The sequence below is a fragment of the Mytilus edulis genome, chromosome 5 (assembly GCF_963676685.1).
Source record: "Mytilus edulis chromosome 5, xbMytEdul2.2, whole genome shotgun sequence".
In the NCBI taxonomy this organism is placed as follows: domain Eukaryota; kingdom Metazoa; phylum Mollusca; class Bivalvia; order Mytilida; family Mytilidae; genus Mytilus; species Mytilus edulis.
Window position 1 is genome coordinate 78,546,705 of NC_092348.1, and position 19,343 is coordinate 78,566,047.

A 19,343-nucleotide genomic window follows, 5' to 3' on the forward strand; every position below is an offset into this window, starting at 1 on the left:
GTATTGAAATGTACAGTTTTCAAAAACTCTCTATCCATCCATATTGTGAAGTAGATATTTTGGAAGAACTGCCTGATTAACCAGTCGTGCCAGTTTCAGAAGTTACTGTAGACTCAAATAAAAAATCTGTAGTAAAAAAAACTGTAAAATTAGAGATTTCTGTTGACTTCTCTTTGATAAATCCCAAATTTTGATATAAAACAGCACAACCACTAGAAAATGTATAAGTATTGAAAAGAGATGTCTTATTTTCTGAGATTTATAATGTACATGTATATCATTAATTTCCCTGGAGAAGTTCCACAATATTAAGATTTTAAATGTATTGGCGTACTAAATGAACATACATTTTTATGTCTGAATATCCATATCATTCAACAAAATAGACATAAAGTGTCAGTTGTTAAATATTTAATCATGTTTCCAAGGTTATACATGTATCAATTACAATTAATCAATTGAAAAGTGTTTGCTTGCTTAAAAGAGGGGTGAAAGATACCAAAGGGACAGTCAAACTCAAAGATTGAACGCCATGGCTAAAAAATTAAAAGATTCTGACAAAAACATAATACCACACAAGACACAACATAGAAAACTAAAGACTAAGCAACATGAACCCCACAAAAAACTGGGGGTGATCTCAGGTACTCCAGGAGGGTAAGCAGATTCTGCTCCACATGTGGCACCCTTTGTTTTGTTCAGTTGCATGTATTTGAATGAGATCTAGAGATAATCTGATGCCTATCGAAAAGCTATGAATTTATCAGATTTAAGTCTTTTTCCACTTATATATTTTTAAGAAATATGTTCACATGGTTAAAGAACAATTGCAAGTACAAATGTATAAATGTAAAAATTGAATTTTTTATATTTAGATTTTTAATATTGAAACAATGAATTCCTCCTATCTTCTTTCTTTTTATTAACACTAAAATAGACCTGTACATGCTGTACATGTATACCCATTGTTTACAACATCCTAACAAAATAATAACTATGAATAAGTTGATTTATCAGTCAAATAACAAGGAAGTAGCACTTGTAAGCTAATCATGCTAAGAGACCATTTCCTACTATCTACTGACTATAGATAAAAAAAAACATGTATAGATAGATGTTTTACATGTAGATGTTGAAAAACATACTAAGTAATTGATATAGATCTAGAGAAGCTTTAGATATCTTGGTAAAAAAATGTTAGTCAACTCCCTATAGGGTCAGAGGTATTGTCTATTTGTGTTTGGGGGAAAAAACATGGACTTCCAAGTTCGAACAGGGAAAAATTATTAACAATCATGACAATGGTACATTTTGTACAAGATCTACAAATATAAGTTGCATAGCTGAATTTTTTCATTCTATAGAAATCGTTGCCTTAAAGGTTGATAATGTTTAACCCTCTTTGCATTTTTGGCAAAAACAATTTTTTTTTCCCACAGAAAACACCAATTTTTTAGAAAAATCTAAATTCTTAGATTTGTGTCTTACATGTATATGCTTTCATGCATGCTCAGTCAACGTACATGTACTGCCTACCAAAATTTAAGATTCACAATATGAGATGAAAATAAAGCTCTAAAGAGAGCAAAATCACAAGACATCATACATTAGTTTCCTTTATTTTAAATGATGAAATGATACATGTACCTCTTTTAATTTCAGTTGCTATTGGATGGGAAAAGAATAACAAATACAGATTATGCAACAGTCAAGATCAACAATTCATGTATGCAAAGGAAGGTAAGTTGTTCATATTACATTTAATATACAATGAACATATACACAAGGCTTCACAAGCAGACATCAATGCAGCCAAACAAACACACATCAAAACATACAGCCAACCAACACACATCAAAACATACAGCCAACCAACACACATCAAAACATACAGCCAACCAAACACACATCAAAACATACAGGCAAAAAAACACACATCAAAACATACAGCCAAACAACACACATCAAAACATACAGCCAACCAAACACACATCAAAACATACAGCTAAACAACACACATCAAAACATACAACCAACCAACACACGTCAAAACATGCAGCCAACCAACACATATACAGCCAAACAAACACACATCAAAACATACAGCCAAACAAACACACATCAAAACATACAGCCAACCAACACACAAAGTGACATCAAAACATACAGCCAAACCAACACACATACAGCCAAACAAACACACATTAAAACATACAGCCAACCAGCACACATACAGCCAAACAAACACATCAAAACATACAGCCAACCAGCACACATACAGCCAAACAAACACATCAAAACATGCAGCCAAACAAACACACATCAAACCATACAGCCAACCAACACACAAAGTGACATCAAAACATACAGCCAAACAAACACCAATCAAAACATACAGCCAAACGAACACACATCAAAACATACAGCCAAGCAAACACACATCAAAACATACAGCCAAAAAACCATTCAGCCAAACAAACATGTAATACACATCAACATGTTCAGTCAAACATGCACACAAACAAATGTACGAATTGCACTTGTAACCACAAACCCACCAACACCTTGACTTGCACAATGAACATCAACACAAACAGCCAAACATTTACACATGAACATAACAGTGCCATATCTCCTCCACACACCAGTACTAGGCAGGAGATTGTCTCTTTCTCCATTGAAAACTTTATCATGTGAAGACAAACCAAAATAGTAAGTCAATGATATTTGGTATGTAATAAATTGCATTATCATTGACACATCTTATTTTTAGGGAGAGTATAAGGGTTCAACTAAACTTGACCTCATTTGCATGAATCAGGCCAAAGAAAAATTATGTGTGGTTCCAGTAACCTAGAACCTAGACCCCAGAACTTTTTTTTCATTTCAGAAAAATAAGATTTTCAAACGATCAAATTTTGAAGATTGTGAATTAAAATAATAAAATTTGTAGATTTCTGATCTGAATTTCCATCAGAAGTATCTGTTATTGATAAAATGCAAGAATTCATAACAATTTGTTGTCAAAATGCAACAAAATTAACTAAAAAGGTAAATGACTGTCTTTATTTTGCAACCAAACACTTATAAAATGGCCGACTTCCGGTATTGACGTGTATAATACCGGAAACAATTTCGGTAAACACGATTTTTTTCCGGATTTAGACAATTCAAAATAAAATTTAGAAAAAAAAAGAAGAAAAAAATTTGCCCAACCACCGACCCTTTTTTTTTTTAAAGTATGTATCTGGAACCACACATATATTTTTATTTGGCCTCATTATTAGGTTAAGTTTGTAGGTCTTTTTCTCAAGCAATAAGTCGAACTATGTTTTGTGCACAGAATGATTGTAAGTTGAACATGTCTCTTTTGTTCAACTGAACTTGATCTTATTTACATTAATCATTAATTTAATGACTTACAACATTACCATATATATATGATTACACACATGATCAGTAAAGCAGGTGAGACATTTCAGTGTATGCACCCTTGATCTAGAAATTATTTTAAACAATCCTTAATCAATATGATAATAGGCACAGCATAGTGTGTCTTTCTCTAATTATTTTCATATTTTATTCTTAGTCATGTTAGTCATTGATGTATTTTGTAATAATTTTTTTGAACTAGCACTAGAACACTTAGTAAATGTATGTTGTATAAATACATAACTTATCATTGCTTATGATCATCATTCTGGTACATGTATGTTTTATAAATACATAACTTATCATTGCTTATCATCATTCTGGTACATGTATGTTTTATAAATACATAACTTATTGTCATTCCCTGGCACATACTAACATGAACTATGTAAAGATTTATTAATTACATGTATAAATCCAATATACCACCAGGCTATAAAACATACTTGAAGTTTTCTGAATCTTTTTGAGCCTTTGATTTGATTATTGTTGTTTTTCATTAAATTGAATCCTAAGCTCTAAGATGAACTTTATTAACATCAATAGAGAAAATCAACTACAGGACAGCCTGCATTATTGTGTGACCAGCTAATATTTGTACTTCCTATTCTCATACATGTGTGAAACCTTTGTGTTGAAGGCTGTTTACAATGGAGAACAAGTTTTAGGTGTTTTCAAATTATAGAATTGATTTATACATGTAATTTAAATGCCTCAAGCTACAAAGTAATTATACATGTGTGCATTTTATGAAATTTACCAGTGAGAGGCACTTGAAAGCAAAAGTGGCATGTTACTTTAGTTAAAACGTCAACATGGTCAATAATAGCTATTCATATTCATCTTGGAATATGTTAGCTTTTTTTAAGCAAGTCTTAAAAAACATTTGAATATTATTTAAAGGGCAGTTTCATTTCTTCTTTTGAAATACTATACTCATTTTTATTGAAAAGTTGTAATTTGATAGAAATGTTATTAAAAGTTAATGAAAAATTACCAATCTTGTCATTGGTCACTTTCTGTAAATTAAGTTAATATATATGGGGTTGTACTGTAAAGGGCATGAAGAATGTATAACCTATAAACTAGTTTACAAGTCAAACAACTAAAAGTACATACTCACACAAAAAAGAATTTGAAGGGTGGTAATGAAATCAAATTATATAAGTTATCTAGGCATTTTAATTTTTAAAACATATATTCAAAATGTAACTTTTTTTCCATTTTTGTGAAAGGATATGTATACAAAATGCAGGTCTTTGTATATTTGATATAATATAACCAACATGGTAGTTATATATAAATGTAACATTATTCAAAAATGGTTAATGAATCCAACAGTGCGCGCTTACCACAGCGCTATCAAAAAATCCTGGGGAGAACACTGAGCTGCATTATAAATCTATTAAAATTGAGCATTAACATGATTTTTTTTTTTTAAATCTCTAAGTAGTTAATAGCAATTATTTTGCAAAATTTTGCAGTTTTATTTCATCAGTTATTGAAAAAAATAAGAATGCAAATGAATTAATACAATTGAAATATATATATTCCCTCAACTAATATAAATTTTCCACATTTTGTTATCCCCCAATATGAATACAATATGAATAGTTTGAAGGGATTTATAACTTTTCTTGGTTGTTTTGTTTTTGTTACTTTCATTTGTAATTATTGTGTTTGTAAGTTTTGCTTTGAAGTTCAGGCCTAAATTAGAATATTTTTTATATAATTCAATAAATTGCTGGTTAGATGTGACAACTTCAAAAGTAGTTTTCTCTGTAAATTAGTTGGAGTTATCTCTCTTATTACACACAATGAAAGTTGTGAGGTAAGTTATTGACCTGATGTAGTCAGAAGTTTGAAATCATCTGCTTTGCCTATATTTTCAATGTACTGTTTTTGGAATGACCCCAAAAAGTAAGGAATTGTCATTGTTAGAGTAAAATTCAATTGCATTATTGGATAAAGCTGGTATGAAAAAAGTAAAATCACAAAAATACTGAACTTCAGAGGAGAATCCAATCAGAAAGTCCATAATCACATGGCAAAATCAAATGACAAAACATATAAAAAATGAATGGACAAGAACTGTCATATTCCCGACTTGGTACAGGCATTTTCAAATGTAGAAAATGGTGGATTAAACCTGGTTTTAAAGCGCTAAACCACTCACGTTGATGACAGTCTCATCAAATTTCGTTATATTTACAATGATGCATGAACCACGGGCGGTTCTAGAAATTTTCATAAGTGGGGGCCCACTGACAGCCTAAGAGGGGGCCTGCTCCAGTCAGGCTTCAATGATTCCCTTTATGAGCAACCAAATTTTTTCACAAAGTGTGTAAGAATTAATTTCAGAAATAGACTGAGATTTAAAATAGTCCAAAAGTTATATAGAATTTCTAAGAATCCACATATAGTTCATTCCACTACACGATTGAATAATTTTGACGTTTGTGGTTCAACGTATTTTCTAATTCATAATAGAAATATATCATAATGACATATAATGACATATAATAGAAATATATCATATTGACATATAATAGAAAAATATCATAATGACATATAATAGAAAAATATCATATTGACATATAATAGAAAAATATCATATTGACATATATCATAATGACATATAATAGAAAAATATCATATTGACATATAATAGAAAAATATCATATTGACATATAATAGAAAAATATCATATTGACATATAATAGAAAAATATCATAATGACATATAATAGAAAAATATCATATTGACGGGATCTTTTTAAAGGACCTGATATTACACAGCAAACATGACACCTGGCCCACTTCCAACTATAATTACAGTATTCGTAATAAGTTTCATGTTTAGAATCAGGAAGGGCCAAATAGGGTCACCATTAGCTCTATGTAACTGGTATAAACAGTAATTAGTTCAAAGGTCAATACAAAAATTGCACCACTTGCGCATAAAAAACTAACCTTAGATTCAGTTTTATTTGTAAGATTTAAAGGTATATACCTAAGATTTAAAGGTATATACCTAAGATTTAAAGGTATACAAAATCTTAAAGGACAAGTTGTTTATAATACGTTTGTTGGTTGCAGTCTGTAGTTTTTTTTCAATTAAATCATATCGTCGTTTTTTGTTTGAGTTGTTGCACATTTCATCTTGTAAGGGTCTTTTATAGATGATGATACAATATGGTTTTTGCTCATTGTTTAAGGTCATACAAATGTATGTGGACCTTTAGTTGTTCAAATCCATGTTATTTTTACTTCGATAGATATTTGCCGTTATGGCCTGATTGTTTACATATTTTTAGACTTTTTGCACACATCTCCTCAGAGGACAGTGTATGTGGTATAAGTGGGAGTCAGTCTCATAACTTTAAACACTATTTCCTCTTTAACAACTAAGCTATAAATTGGATCCAATAACACTATAGATTTTTTTTAAACTTTTCAGAAGTTACTACCCACTAATTTTTATGACCGCCAATAACTGTAACGTTCATCAAGGGTACATTTGTTCCAACTTGAAATGTTAAGCTGATATCAATATTGAATTATGTAAGAAATAATTACTGAGATCACAAGTGATTTTTCATTATAATTGTCCATCTATGGACCTCATTAGAACTCTTTGACATTGACACAAAGATCAATGTATGGTGCCGGCCAATAAACATAATAAATTAGAGAAGTCATAATTCAGGATGAAAACAATGACACCCACTGCATATCATAACAGTAAACATTCGGAACATTAAAGCATCCTATAAATTCCACTCTGATATTTATAACTTTGCCACTACAAAATGACCACAGCATATAAACATGACAAAATATTGGATTAAATATTAATTTTCATCACAACAAATGTATTAAATAGTAAACAGTCCAACATCTGCTATGGTAACAATGTACTGTATTTCCAAAAATAAATGTAAAAATTTATTGTCATGTTTACCCATGTAAACACATGTTTATAATGGCACACCTCATATTTCAATACCTGGGATCAATAATTTGGACTCATATTTGTTTGTTTATTTAGGTTTTTTGGGATTAATTTGTAACTTTCTATGGGAAATCAATTTGAAGAGTTATTTGTAACTTTGTTTTGTCTTTTAAGGTAGCACAATACAAAGATTTTTTTACTTCCAATCACTAACCTTTGAAATGCTGTAACTTTCTTATGAATGCATAGAAAATAATAAAAGAGGTATATATAGATAGATAAAAGATTAATCTTTTAAATAAATGCAATATTTTTATTATGCAATCATTATGTAATCAATTATTATGTAATTAGTGGCAAAATCTGGGTAAGTTCACTTGAATGAATTTAGCTCTATCATCTCCTTAACTATACACAACATTTTAACAAAATCTAAATCAACACATCATGGGCTTCAAAAGGGTGTCTCAGATTGTCTCTATGGTATTCTATTCTCTCATAAATCTCTAATTAGTGTAAACATTCTGACCACATTAAAGAAGATAATGTTTAATTAGGTGTAAAATTTGTTCTATACATTCTATCTGAAATCTGAGACACCCTTTTGTAGATAATGACCATAGGAACAACATATAATAAAATCAACCCTCTAGGGATACCTATGCAGAAGCTAATTTCATTTGAAAGTGGAAATTTGGTGAAAAATATTTTAGACACAGTTAACATTATAATTGGTTACATAATTGTTGCATAATACTAACATTGCATTAATTTGAAAGTGTAACCTGTTAGCTATCCAAAACTACCACTTTTATAAATTTTCAAGCATTATTAAGAAAGTTATAGCATTTTAAAACTTGGGAGTTGGAGTTATAAAATCTTTGTATTGTGCTACCTTAATATGAAAATAAGTAGATGTGGTATATTGATGCCCACTTATATATAAACATCACAATTTTATAAATCTGACAAAATTATATTACAGAGAAAATTATGAAAAATTCCTGGTCTCTAAATTTGAGATACAATGTACATGTAATGTAAACTTCATGATATCTTAATTTCTTTGGTAGCTCAATTAATTATTATTTGTTTCTGTACAAAAAAAATGTGCCAACTCTGATCAACTCTTGCTGACATGTCAATTTTCTAGTTTAGATTAAATACTGTTTCATAAATGTTGAATGTCTAGAATATATATCATTTCACATTGAATTTATTTATATTGTAATAAAGACGATGTGAGGATGTTTTATGTACTGGTATATTTGTTTGTCTAGCAGCTATTTTATATCCTCCTTTCTTGGGGGAAAAGCTGTCTCTTTGGCCATCATACCTAACATTATTTTTTTTTAAACTATCAGTTAGACAGTCTTGCCCTACCTTTTGACTATTTATTGTGAGGTATTTATTACTTATATTTTATAGAAGAGACAATTTGATATTGAATCAGACATTAGTGTGGTGTGATAGATCTTTGACTATTGTTTTGTTGTGCTTTATTGACAGACACAATGAGAAAATGCTGTGGAAGATATATGTGATGGTGCATTGTAATGTTTTTGGGTGTTGTTTTTTTTTGTCTCATCTGCAAACTATTTGTATAAAGCACAGGGAAATTTGAAATACCATGTTTCTAAAAAAAATTGCATCACATCCATAACACAATCTATAAGAAAAACAATTCTCATATCATCACATTTAAGATTATAGCATCCAATTACCATGATGGTGAAAGGTCCTTAGGAGAACACTGTTCAGACTTATGAGTAATAAGATAACTAGATCCTTATTAATTCTACATAGCCGTTAGGTAGGTTTCACATATCCTCAACCTCATTCCACGGTTCATTGCACAACTTTTAGTTTTGCCCCACCTATGATAGTAGAGGGGCATTATGTTTTCTGGTCTGTGCATTCGTTCGTTCTTCTGTCCGTTCGTCCCGCTTTAGGTTAAAGTTTTTGGTCAAGGTAGTTTTTGATGAAGTATAAGTCCAATCAACTTGAAACTCAGTACACATGTGCCCTATGATATAATCTTTCTAATTTTACTGCCAAATCAGTGTTTTGGCACCAATTTCATGGTTCACTGAACATAAAAATCATAGTGCAAATTTCAGGTTAAAGTTTTTGGTCAAGGTAGTTTTTGATGAAGTATAAGTCCAATCAACTTGAAACTCAGTACACATGTTCCCTGTGATATATATGATCTTTCTGATTTAAATGCCAAATTAGAGTTTTTACTCCAATTTCACGGTCCACTAAACACAGAAAATGATAGTGCGAGTGAGGCATCCGTGTACTATGGATTGACACATTCTTGTTTTTTATGATTTGGTCTATTCCTCAGATATATAACAAGCAACATGCAGGTCAAATGTATTTAGTGTATGTAACAATTGTGGTTTTATTTTACAGACACAGACTGTTGTGTCAGACAGTGCTGTGGTCCAGCTCGTCCTTTTACCATGAACATCACAGATAACAATGAGCAGCCATTGATACAATTATACAGACCATTTAGATGTCAAGCTAGCTTATGTATGTGTTGTTACCTACAGGAGATGGACATAATGAGTCCACCAGGCCTTTCAGTAGGAGGTGTTAAACAGCTGTAAGTCTTACCTATACAAACACACATATATATGAATACAAACACACATACATTCACACATATGGTACTGTTACCTACAGGAGATTGACATAATGAGTCCACCAGGCCTCTCTGTAGGAGGTGTTAAACAGCTGTAAGTCACACGTTTACATGCATTCACACATATGGTACTGTTTCATACAGGAAATAGACATAATGAACCCTAAATGTATTTATGTAAGAGGTGCTAAACAGCTGGAATTCATTCATACATACAAACACATATAGTACAGTTTCATATACAAAATGGAAATGATAAGCCCTATTAAGTCATTTTCGTAGACAGTGCTTAAGAGCTGTAAGTCAACAATGTGTGACAGATTTGTACAGCTTCCTCTCCCTATTTTTCAGATGGACTCCTTGGAAGCCAAAGTTTGAAGTCCATGATGCACAGAACACACCTGTATTTCACATTATAGGAGAATGTTGCTTTTGTTGTCCATGTACAGATATCACTTTCCAAGTAAGAGACCCTTTTGAGATTTATCTCTAAATATATGACCATATGATAGTTGCTGTGTTTTTTATTGCCATTTGTTAGGCTTAAATTAAAATATTGTTTGTTTGCCCTTTACCGACCGACCCTACATGCCCTATAAATTCGTTCCCCCTGAAAATCTCTTATTTGTATTGAACAGCAAGATTTTATTTTATTTTATTTTTTTGTTCCTACCAAAAATCTTATATTTGTAGTTCCCGCTCAAAACTTTTTTTACTGGAATCCTCTGATTTTATCTTTCCTGTATAAGGTCTAGTCAGTTTGGTATCACGTGAGCATTTGACATGAACACTTGCATTAAGAGTTTCAAAGCATTTGTTTGAAATCGATGTTGAAAGCTTTGAAATCATGATATGACGAACGTTACTCTGTGTCTTTATACTTGAAGAGCAGGGTTAATTAAAAAAAAAGGTTCATCCAATACAAAATTATCAAAGAGTGTACAAAATATTTTGTAAACGGACGTTGTATCCTATGTAGGGATGGCCTTTGGTGATCCTTAGATCAGGATGATTATGCGGTTAACAATGCCTTCGACCACCATTGATATTTTATTTATATCTGACATGAACCAAAGGTCTGTAAAGTGGAGAATATTTGGCAGTAAAATTGCCAAGTTTTTCCATACAGATCATTTATAAATGCGATGTAAAATACGTGACAGTTAAGTTTCGAGTCTTGTAGCACTTTCATTGGAAACACAGGCACACACGAAAATTTAAACACTTTAGGGACTTTTTCTACTAGTAATGTATGTCTGCCCGGACAACTTTTTACCAGGAGAAAGTTCTCTCTTACAGAAATTCTTTAAGTCAAGATAAGCGTACAAGGAACATAGTACAGAATATTAGTGCAAGTTTTTTAAAACTCTTAAAAGATCCAGGCAAATTAACATTGAAAATATGCCGCACAGCCCTATATTTTGATATTTGAAAACAAAATAGTAGTGCATATGAATTATCTTCACATTCTACATGTTGATCAATCTTCAATCACAACTCTAGTAAATTATCCTCTCTTGTTAAATTATAATCAATAATGTAGTTTCCTAATGGTGATATAAATTTTTCTGGATGTTCTTCCTCTTTCAAAATTTCAAATTTTCTTTTAATTGGGACATTATTACTGTATGAACTAATTTTTCCTAACTCTCTGATGGCCATTTCTTCTCTTCTTAAATCTATTTGTAATGTTCCACTAAGTACTTCTATAAATGCCTCAAGAGATGAGTGAGATGGTAACTTTTTTTCAAAACTTCCTGGGACTATTATACATATAGTCCCAGAAACTTATTTAATAGCAAAAGCATACTTAAACAAAAGCAATACAAACAAAAATTACAGCATGCAGATTTTGTATCTACAAAATAAAATATTATACCTACCTGCCCACCCATTACAAAAAATATACTGAGCCAAGTTATTTTTGGGGAAAGAAAAATAAAAGATTTTACCTACCTACCTACCCTGTTTCAAAACATAGGGTCGGAAATGGGCAAACAAACAATATTTTAATTTAGGCCTTATATTTATACTTACTTGTAGGGTCATTTAATGTGTGAAAATTTTAAAGATATATTTGCTCCATATACCTAAACCATGTTTTATGTAAGTGACTGAATTAAATTGTTACATAAGAGGGGAAAATAGTTTTCTGATTTATTTGATTGCTGAGACAACATTCTGTCCATAATAGCGACTCATGATAGCGATAAGCAAGGTATCGTAGTATATATATTCTGTTAGTTTTACGATACTTAGCAATTAAGCTGCACAATAAATAAGGTACATTCCATCAGGAATAATATTCTTTCATTTAAATAAACACCCAGATGAAAGCTTTAAATCTGTCAATTAATTATTTTCTTCATCACAAATTTTATTTTATTAGATGACCTTTTGATATTGAAATATATCACGGAAATGATCCAAAAAGTTTTTTCAAGAGTACAGTTTGATTATAGTATGGTCTATTTACTTAAAAATAAGCACAAGTATTGATTCTGCTAGTTTTAATCACTTGAAGTAGACATGTACTCCGAACACTTGAGTTGTCTATAGACACTTAAATAATGCGATCTTCTTTTGCCAGAAAAGTGTTGTTTTGCAAAGATATTTAGAAGTTATCTGACTATTTATCTGTGTAACCAGATAGATAACAAAATTACCTGTTTACAAACATTGAGTTATCCTAAAATATAACTTATTTAATCTGCCTAAAATATAGGTGATTTATATATTATATATATGATTTTATATTATAATAAATGAATTTATATTAAAATAAATAATAAATACCATCAAAAACAAATGCTTGTTGCATATATTTTTTTAATATATGTAAAAATAAATCTTAACATTAAATATAAATTACCCATGCTTGTATTGACTTAACCCAATGTGCAGTTCTATTCCTCTTTAAAACACCTATTCACATTAATAAATACTATCCCCAAAAAATGCTTATTGCATTTTTTTTTTTATTAGATGTAAAAAAAAATTCTAAACATTAGATATAAATTACCCATGTTTGTATTGACGTAACCCAATGCACAGTTCTGTTCCTCTTTAAAACACCTATTCACATTAATAAATACTATCCCAAAAAAATGCTTATTGCATTTTTTTTTTATTAGATGTAAAAAAAAATTCTAAACATTAGATATAAATTTCCCATGCTTGTATTGACTTAACCCAATGCGCAGTTCTATTCCTCTTTAAAACACCTATTAAAATTATATCTTAAGTAAGGTAATGAGAATTGATTGACCTTTGAATATGAACATGTTTCACAACATGCAATAACTAGGTGTCAACACTGTGTTTGACATGTTCCTGTACATAAATGTGAACCTGTCAATATTTTACTTTCATTAATGCATCACAGGTTCGGACTATGAGGTATAACGATTGTTCATTCATAAAAATAACAACCAATGGCAATACTTTGGTTGTTTGAGTATGTAAGTGTGATGACAACTGTATGCTGAATGTGACAGTAGTTATGATGTCAGTAGCATGTTAACTTGGCTATCAGTGTGCTGAAGGATATGATTTGCTTCATTTTTTTTGTCAAGGCTATATATATGTATAAAGTTGACACTAGTTTTGTTTTCAAATTTTGCTCTTGTCTGGGTTTAGCAACATGTTAAATGATGAAAAAAATAGTTTGTGTGTTGTTGTTGTTGTTTGGTGGTGGGGATTTAGATACTCATTTTTATGTCCCATTGATGGACATTACGTTTTCTGGTCTGTGCCTCTTTTCCCTTTATTCCTCAGTCAATCTGTCCCACTTCAGGTTAAATTTTTTAGTCTAGGTAAGTTTTTGATGCAGTCGAAGACCAATAAACTTGAAACTAGGTACACATGGTTCCTATGATATCATTATTTCTAATTTCAATGCCACATTGGAATTTTTTAACCCCAATTTCATGGTCCACTGAACATAGAAAATGTTGTGTGAGTGAGGCATCCCTGTAAGTACTATGGACACATTCTTGTTTCTGCTACTTTTCAATAGAAACAAACTTTTACTTTTTTTTTCACTTGTCTCCAAAGACCTGCCTTTTTTTCCAAGAAATTTGCAAATCCAGCCATTCATCCCCAAACGATGGCTCTCAAACAAAGAATGATTATGGTGTCTAAAGGACAGTTGTGAGAGGATGAAATTGTGACGACAACTCTATGCTGAATGTTACAGTAATTATGATGTCAGTAGCACTTAAAACTTGGCTTGTGCTTATAACATCCTTGAAAAAAAATGTTTAAATTTGATATCAATTTATAAAATTGTAAACTTGTGTTCATAATCCACTTATTTTTTATCAGGTTGTAGATGCCCAAAAAGGTCATGAGATCGGACAAATTATCAAACATTGGGGAGGCTGTCGAGAAATCTGTGGAGCTGTTAATGATTTCAAAGTTACATGTAAGTTAACATATTATGCCCCGTCTACAGTAGTAGAGGTGTATTATGTTTTTGGTCGGTCTGTTTGTCCAATATCAGTAAAAACATTTTGGTAAAGGTAGTTTATGATAGAATTGTAGTCACATCAACTTTAAACTTACTGCACATGTACATAATGATGTAAAATGATGCCAGAGATCACTGAACAAAAATAATGATGGTGCAATCAGTGCATGGTGTTCTATGGACACATATTCTTGTTTAATTTATCAATTAAAAATATTTGAAATATATTATCACTGGTAAATGTGCATTTGTAGTTTAGAAAGGTGGTAAAAAAGTTATTTTTATGCCCCATTTATGGGCATTATGTTTTCTGGTCTGAGCATCCGTCCGTTCGTCCGTCCGTGCCTTCATCTGTCTGTCCCACTTCAGGTTGAGGTAGTTACTGTTTGTTGCAGTGTATATTGGTATCATGTCTGCTTTGTCAGAAGACACTTGGTTTCCAGACAATAACTTTAATATAAATTAATAGAATTCTATGAAATTTAAACACAAGGTTTATAATAACACAAGGAAGGTTGGAATTGATTTTGGGGGTTGTGGTCCTAACAGTTGAGGAAAAAGGGGCCACAATGGGCCCAAATAAGCATTTTTCTACTGTCCAAACAATTTATTTTTTTCAGTTTTTTTAAAGGCATAAAACATAATTCAAAACCACACATGAGTCTTGGGGTGGAAGGTGGGTAGACATTTAAAAAAAAATAGACTAGGATAATTACTAGACAAGAAGTAAATTGATTGGGGTTTTTAAATTCTCTTGGAACTAGATATTTACTAAAACACAACTCTAAATCAAAATATTGTATAATGGTTTTTGTTTTCAGTTCCTCAAGACCTAGATGTGATGAAGAAAACATTGTTGTTAGGAGCCACGTTCCTTATTGATTTCAACTACTTTGAAAGAAACAAACAATAAGACCATGCTCAATCAAATGTATATCTAAGGTCAGATGTTGTCAGGGATCCAGTATGAAATGTTTATAAAGTGGTGAAGGACCAGATCTGATAGAAATCCAGTATCATATATTTTAAAGAATAGATTTTATTTCTGATTTTATCAAAACTTGAGCTATATATTAATCTTATTTATCAGTCTGTTTTAGTAAAAATTTTATTTGCCATGTTATTTAGTTTTTATAGTTAAAAGATATGTAATTTAGTCATTATATTTGTATAGATTTATTATTTCCATTTTCATTTTGTTTTCTGAAATCCATGACAATACCAAAAACTGTTTTTTTTAAATTTTATACACATAAGAACAAACAGATAAAATGATAGTTTTGTTTATTTTTTTAAATTATTTGGCATTCAATTATTGTGCCAAGGAAATGGTGTAAAACAGAAAGAGACCAAGTTATTTATTTTATATTAAATGGATGTTTATATATATATTCATTTCATTGTTGAAAATGTTTTATTTTATTGCAAAACCTTATATGAAGTGTCTTGGAATTGATGATTAGTGATATTATTTCAACAGAAAAAAGAATTTTAAAATAGAGGATTTTCATGACCATAAATCAAAATGCTCAGAGAAGATGGCATCAGTATATATATTTTGAGAAATCTAGTAGTTGTTCTAAATCTGATTTGAAAATTCGATTATTTAAATAATGCTTCTTCAGATGAAAATTTGAAATATTTAGAAAAATAAAAATGTTTTACACAAACTTTAGTATATCCTTTAAATAACTGATTTCAATAAGAAATTATAGGAATTGATAAACAATTGTTGTTTTTGTATATTATTGCAAAATCTACGCATAATTAAGAAATTAAAAACCTGTAAAACTAGACTACCTCAAAAGATCTTATTACAGAACAATAAACAAGTTTATTTTACTTATCATAGATAACACTTCTTTTATTTTTATTTTTAATTTAAATTTTAAGGCAATGGATTTATTTTTTTATTTCTTTATGAGTTGTCCTTTGAAAAAGAAAAGCCAGTATAAAAAAAAAACATTTGGTAAAGAAGAGAAGTTTTTGTGTAATTATTACTCATTGTTTAATTATTGTATATTACTATATGAAATATCATGTACTATTTGCACTAATGCTAGAGCTTCTTCAATTATTTACACAGAAAATACAATCAATACAATATAGGCCAATAATCAACATGAAATATAATGTACATTTAAGTATTGTAGAGGTGTTATGTTATATATCACAAACGTTTTATCTGAATCTTCTGCTCACACGGCGAAACAATCATAATGTTAGATAATGAACTATTTGTATATATGTTTCTATAATGTTTTACTCTGTAAAATTATCTGCATCAGAGATGTTGTAAAAACTTTTACATTTCAAGATCTCTACAGTTTTATTCGACACTATATTAAGCTTTATTTATCTAAAATCAATCAATCTTGATTCAAGTAAATTGTTTTAAAATCTATATTTGTTAATTACTAATGTTGCATTTTATATTTTTAAAAGATATTTTATGTGAAACACTAAATTCTTTTTAGAAAGATACTGAAGATGTTTTTTTCAAAAGTTAATTTTACATTTGAAAGTAAAAACGTTTTATTCAGGGTTATATCATATATATTATTCATTTTAATGTAGTTATCCTTTTATCTTTAATCGTTTGTTGAAAATAAATATCTTGTTTCCTTTCGACTTTGTCAGTATTTTCTTAGCATCAGAAAGGAAGAATGACAGTTTATCATTGTTCATTTTGTAATCTTTAATCAAGAAAGTAAAAAGTAAAATTATAAAAATACTGAGCTCTGAGGAAAGTTCAAAACAGAAAGTCACAAATCAAATGGCAACAACAAAAGCTCAAACACATCAAACGATGGAATAAGAACTATCATATTCCTCACTTGGTACAGGCGTTGCTTATGTAGAAATGGTGAATTGAACCTAGTATTATAGCTAGCTAAACCTCTCACTTTTAAGGGAGTTCACTATGTTATGATCTTCATTGCCAGTTATTTTACATTATCAGGATATGTTTGTTATATTTGCCACTGGACATTTAACAACCAACTATCAATAACTATGGACAATAAACAATAACTGGAGATAAACACAAAGAAAATATCACTTTAGATGCAGACATCTTGAAGAAGATGAAGAACAAGAGAAAAACATTTAATTCCTTCAGAAAAACCAGGATGATTTATCTAAAATTTAACAACGAATTTGATGGAACATTGGCTAATTTTCAGATATGATTCATTGGCATAACTGAAGTTAACCCGAAACAGTTCAATGCTCACAATTTAATTCTGGCAAATATCTCAAATTTGAGGTATTCTAGACATAATTTAACACTTCCTTACAAGGATGGTTATACCATTTAGTAAAATAACATTAATACATATATATATATATATATATATAAGTATGTCTGAGTCAGTGACAACTCTACAACAGATGTATCCATCGGATCGCCATCAATGATGGTGATACATGGCTGTGTACATAATGTATATACAACTCGTCTAAACATCAACCCAACAATGTTAGATCTGTAAATTTGCTTTCGCAAATTTTTGGTTCTTCCCTCGCTGGGATTCGAACCCATGCTACTGTGATATCGTGACACCAAATCGCCTGCACTGCAGCCGTCCCGCTAGACCACACGACCACCTGGGCTCTAAAAAAAAGAGCTTTCGATGGCCGTGTGTTAACTGACAAGGAAAGGTAACACACGGCCAGCGAAAGCTCTTTTTTTGAGAGCCCAGGTGGTGGTGTGGTCTAGCGGGACGGCTGCAGTGCAAGCGATTTGGTGTCACGATATCACAGTAGCATGGGTTCGAATCCCGGGAGGGAAGAACCAAAAATTTGCGAAAGCAAATTTACAGATCTAACATTGTTGGGTTGATGTTTAGACGAGTTATATATATATATATTAGTAATAAAGTGTTCCGTTTTGATAAGTACTGAGGGCACTGAATAAGAACATGTTTTTCATCTTCAACTGCCGAGGAAGATTTGCATGCTTTACAAGAAGTCTGTTAGCCAGGGTTCCACTGTATCGTCCTTTTTCAATCTCCAATGTATATGTTCCACTTCTCATTCTAGCAATTGCAGAACGTTGTTGTCTTGACAACACTGACCTGACATACGATTGGGCTTCGCTTTGAGTGTAAAAGTTTAAATGTTCTTAACTTTGGCATATTGCTGACATTTCTTTTCCAATTTTTGAAGAAATTATCCATCATCACATTTTCGGCAAAATTAGCTAAGAATTTTGTGCTTAGTCCATCAGTTGTACTAGTATGATTATTTAGTTCACAATTTGCCATCAACTGTTTTAGATCGTTATATCAAGTGTTTTGGAAAAAAGCAGAGTCCCATACAAATATTTGGTGTGGCAATCTATTGGAATTCATACTCATGATTCGAAGTCTAATGATATTACACCGCCTACGAATATAGGGAGGTGTCACCACAAATTGCTGGATTCGGTTCACTTTTTCCGACACCAAGAAAAGTTCTAATAGCCCTGTTTTGAAGGGTTCTAGTTTATCATATATCTTGTAGCCCCACACTCCCGATGAATAGTCCATGACTTGGGTCACCATACTACTGAAAAGCTTAGTAAACGTTTCATAAGTCTAATAATATTACACCGCCTACGAAAATAGGGAGGTGTCCAACCCATGTCACCACAAATTGCTGGATTCGGTGCACTTTTTCCGACACCAAGAAAAGTTCTAATAGCCCTGTTTTGAAGGGTTCTAGTTTATCATATATCTTGTAGCCCCACACTCCCGATGAATAGTCCATGACTAGGGTCACCATACTACTGAAAAGCTTAGTAAACGTTTCATAATCTAGTCCATCCATCTGGTAATATTTTGATGTTAG

At 31.0% G+C, this 19,343-nt stretch overlaps 1 protein-coding gene across 1 annotated transcript in view; it reads left to right on the top strand.

Moving 5' to 3' along the window:
* The window catches only part of LOC139524517 (phospholipid scramblase 2-like), a 29,869-nt gene extending 12,731 nt beyond the window's left edge, over nt 1–17,138 (top strand). The window contains exons 3-7 of the mRNA XM_071319343.1: nt 1,663–1,740; nt 9,805–10,000; nt 10,391–10,502; nt 14,366–14,465; nt 15,332–17,138. Of these exons, the coding sequence (XP_071175444.1) occupies nt 1,663–1,740; nt 9,805–10,000; nt 10,391–10,502; nt 14,366–14,465; nt 15,332–15,423 (578 nt within the window). The 3' untranslated portion in view covers nt 15,424–17,138. The remainder of the gene's footprint in view (nt 1–1,662; nt 1,741–9,804; nt 10,001–10,390; nt 10,503–14,365; nt 14,466–15,331) is intronic.
* Nucleotides 17,139–19,343: the final 2,205 nt, after the last annotated feature.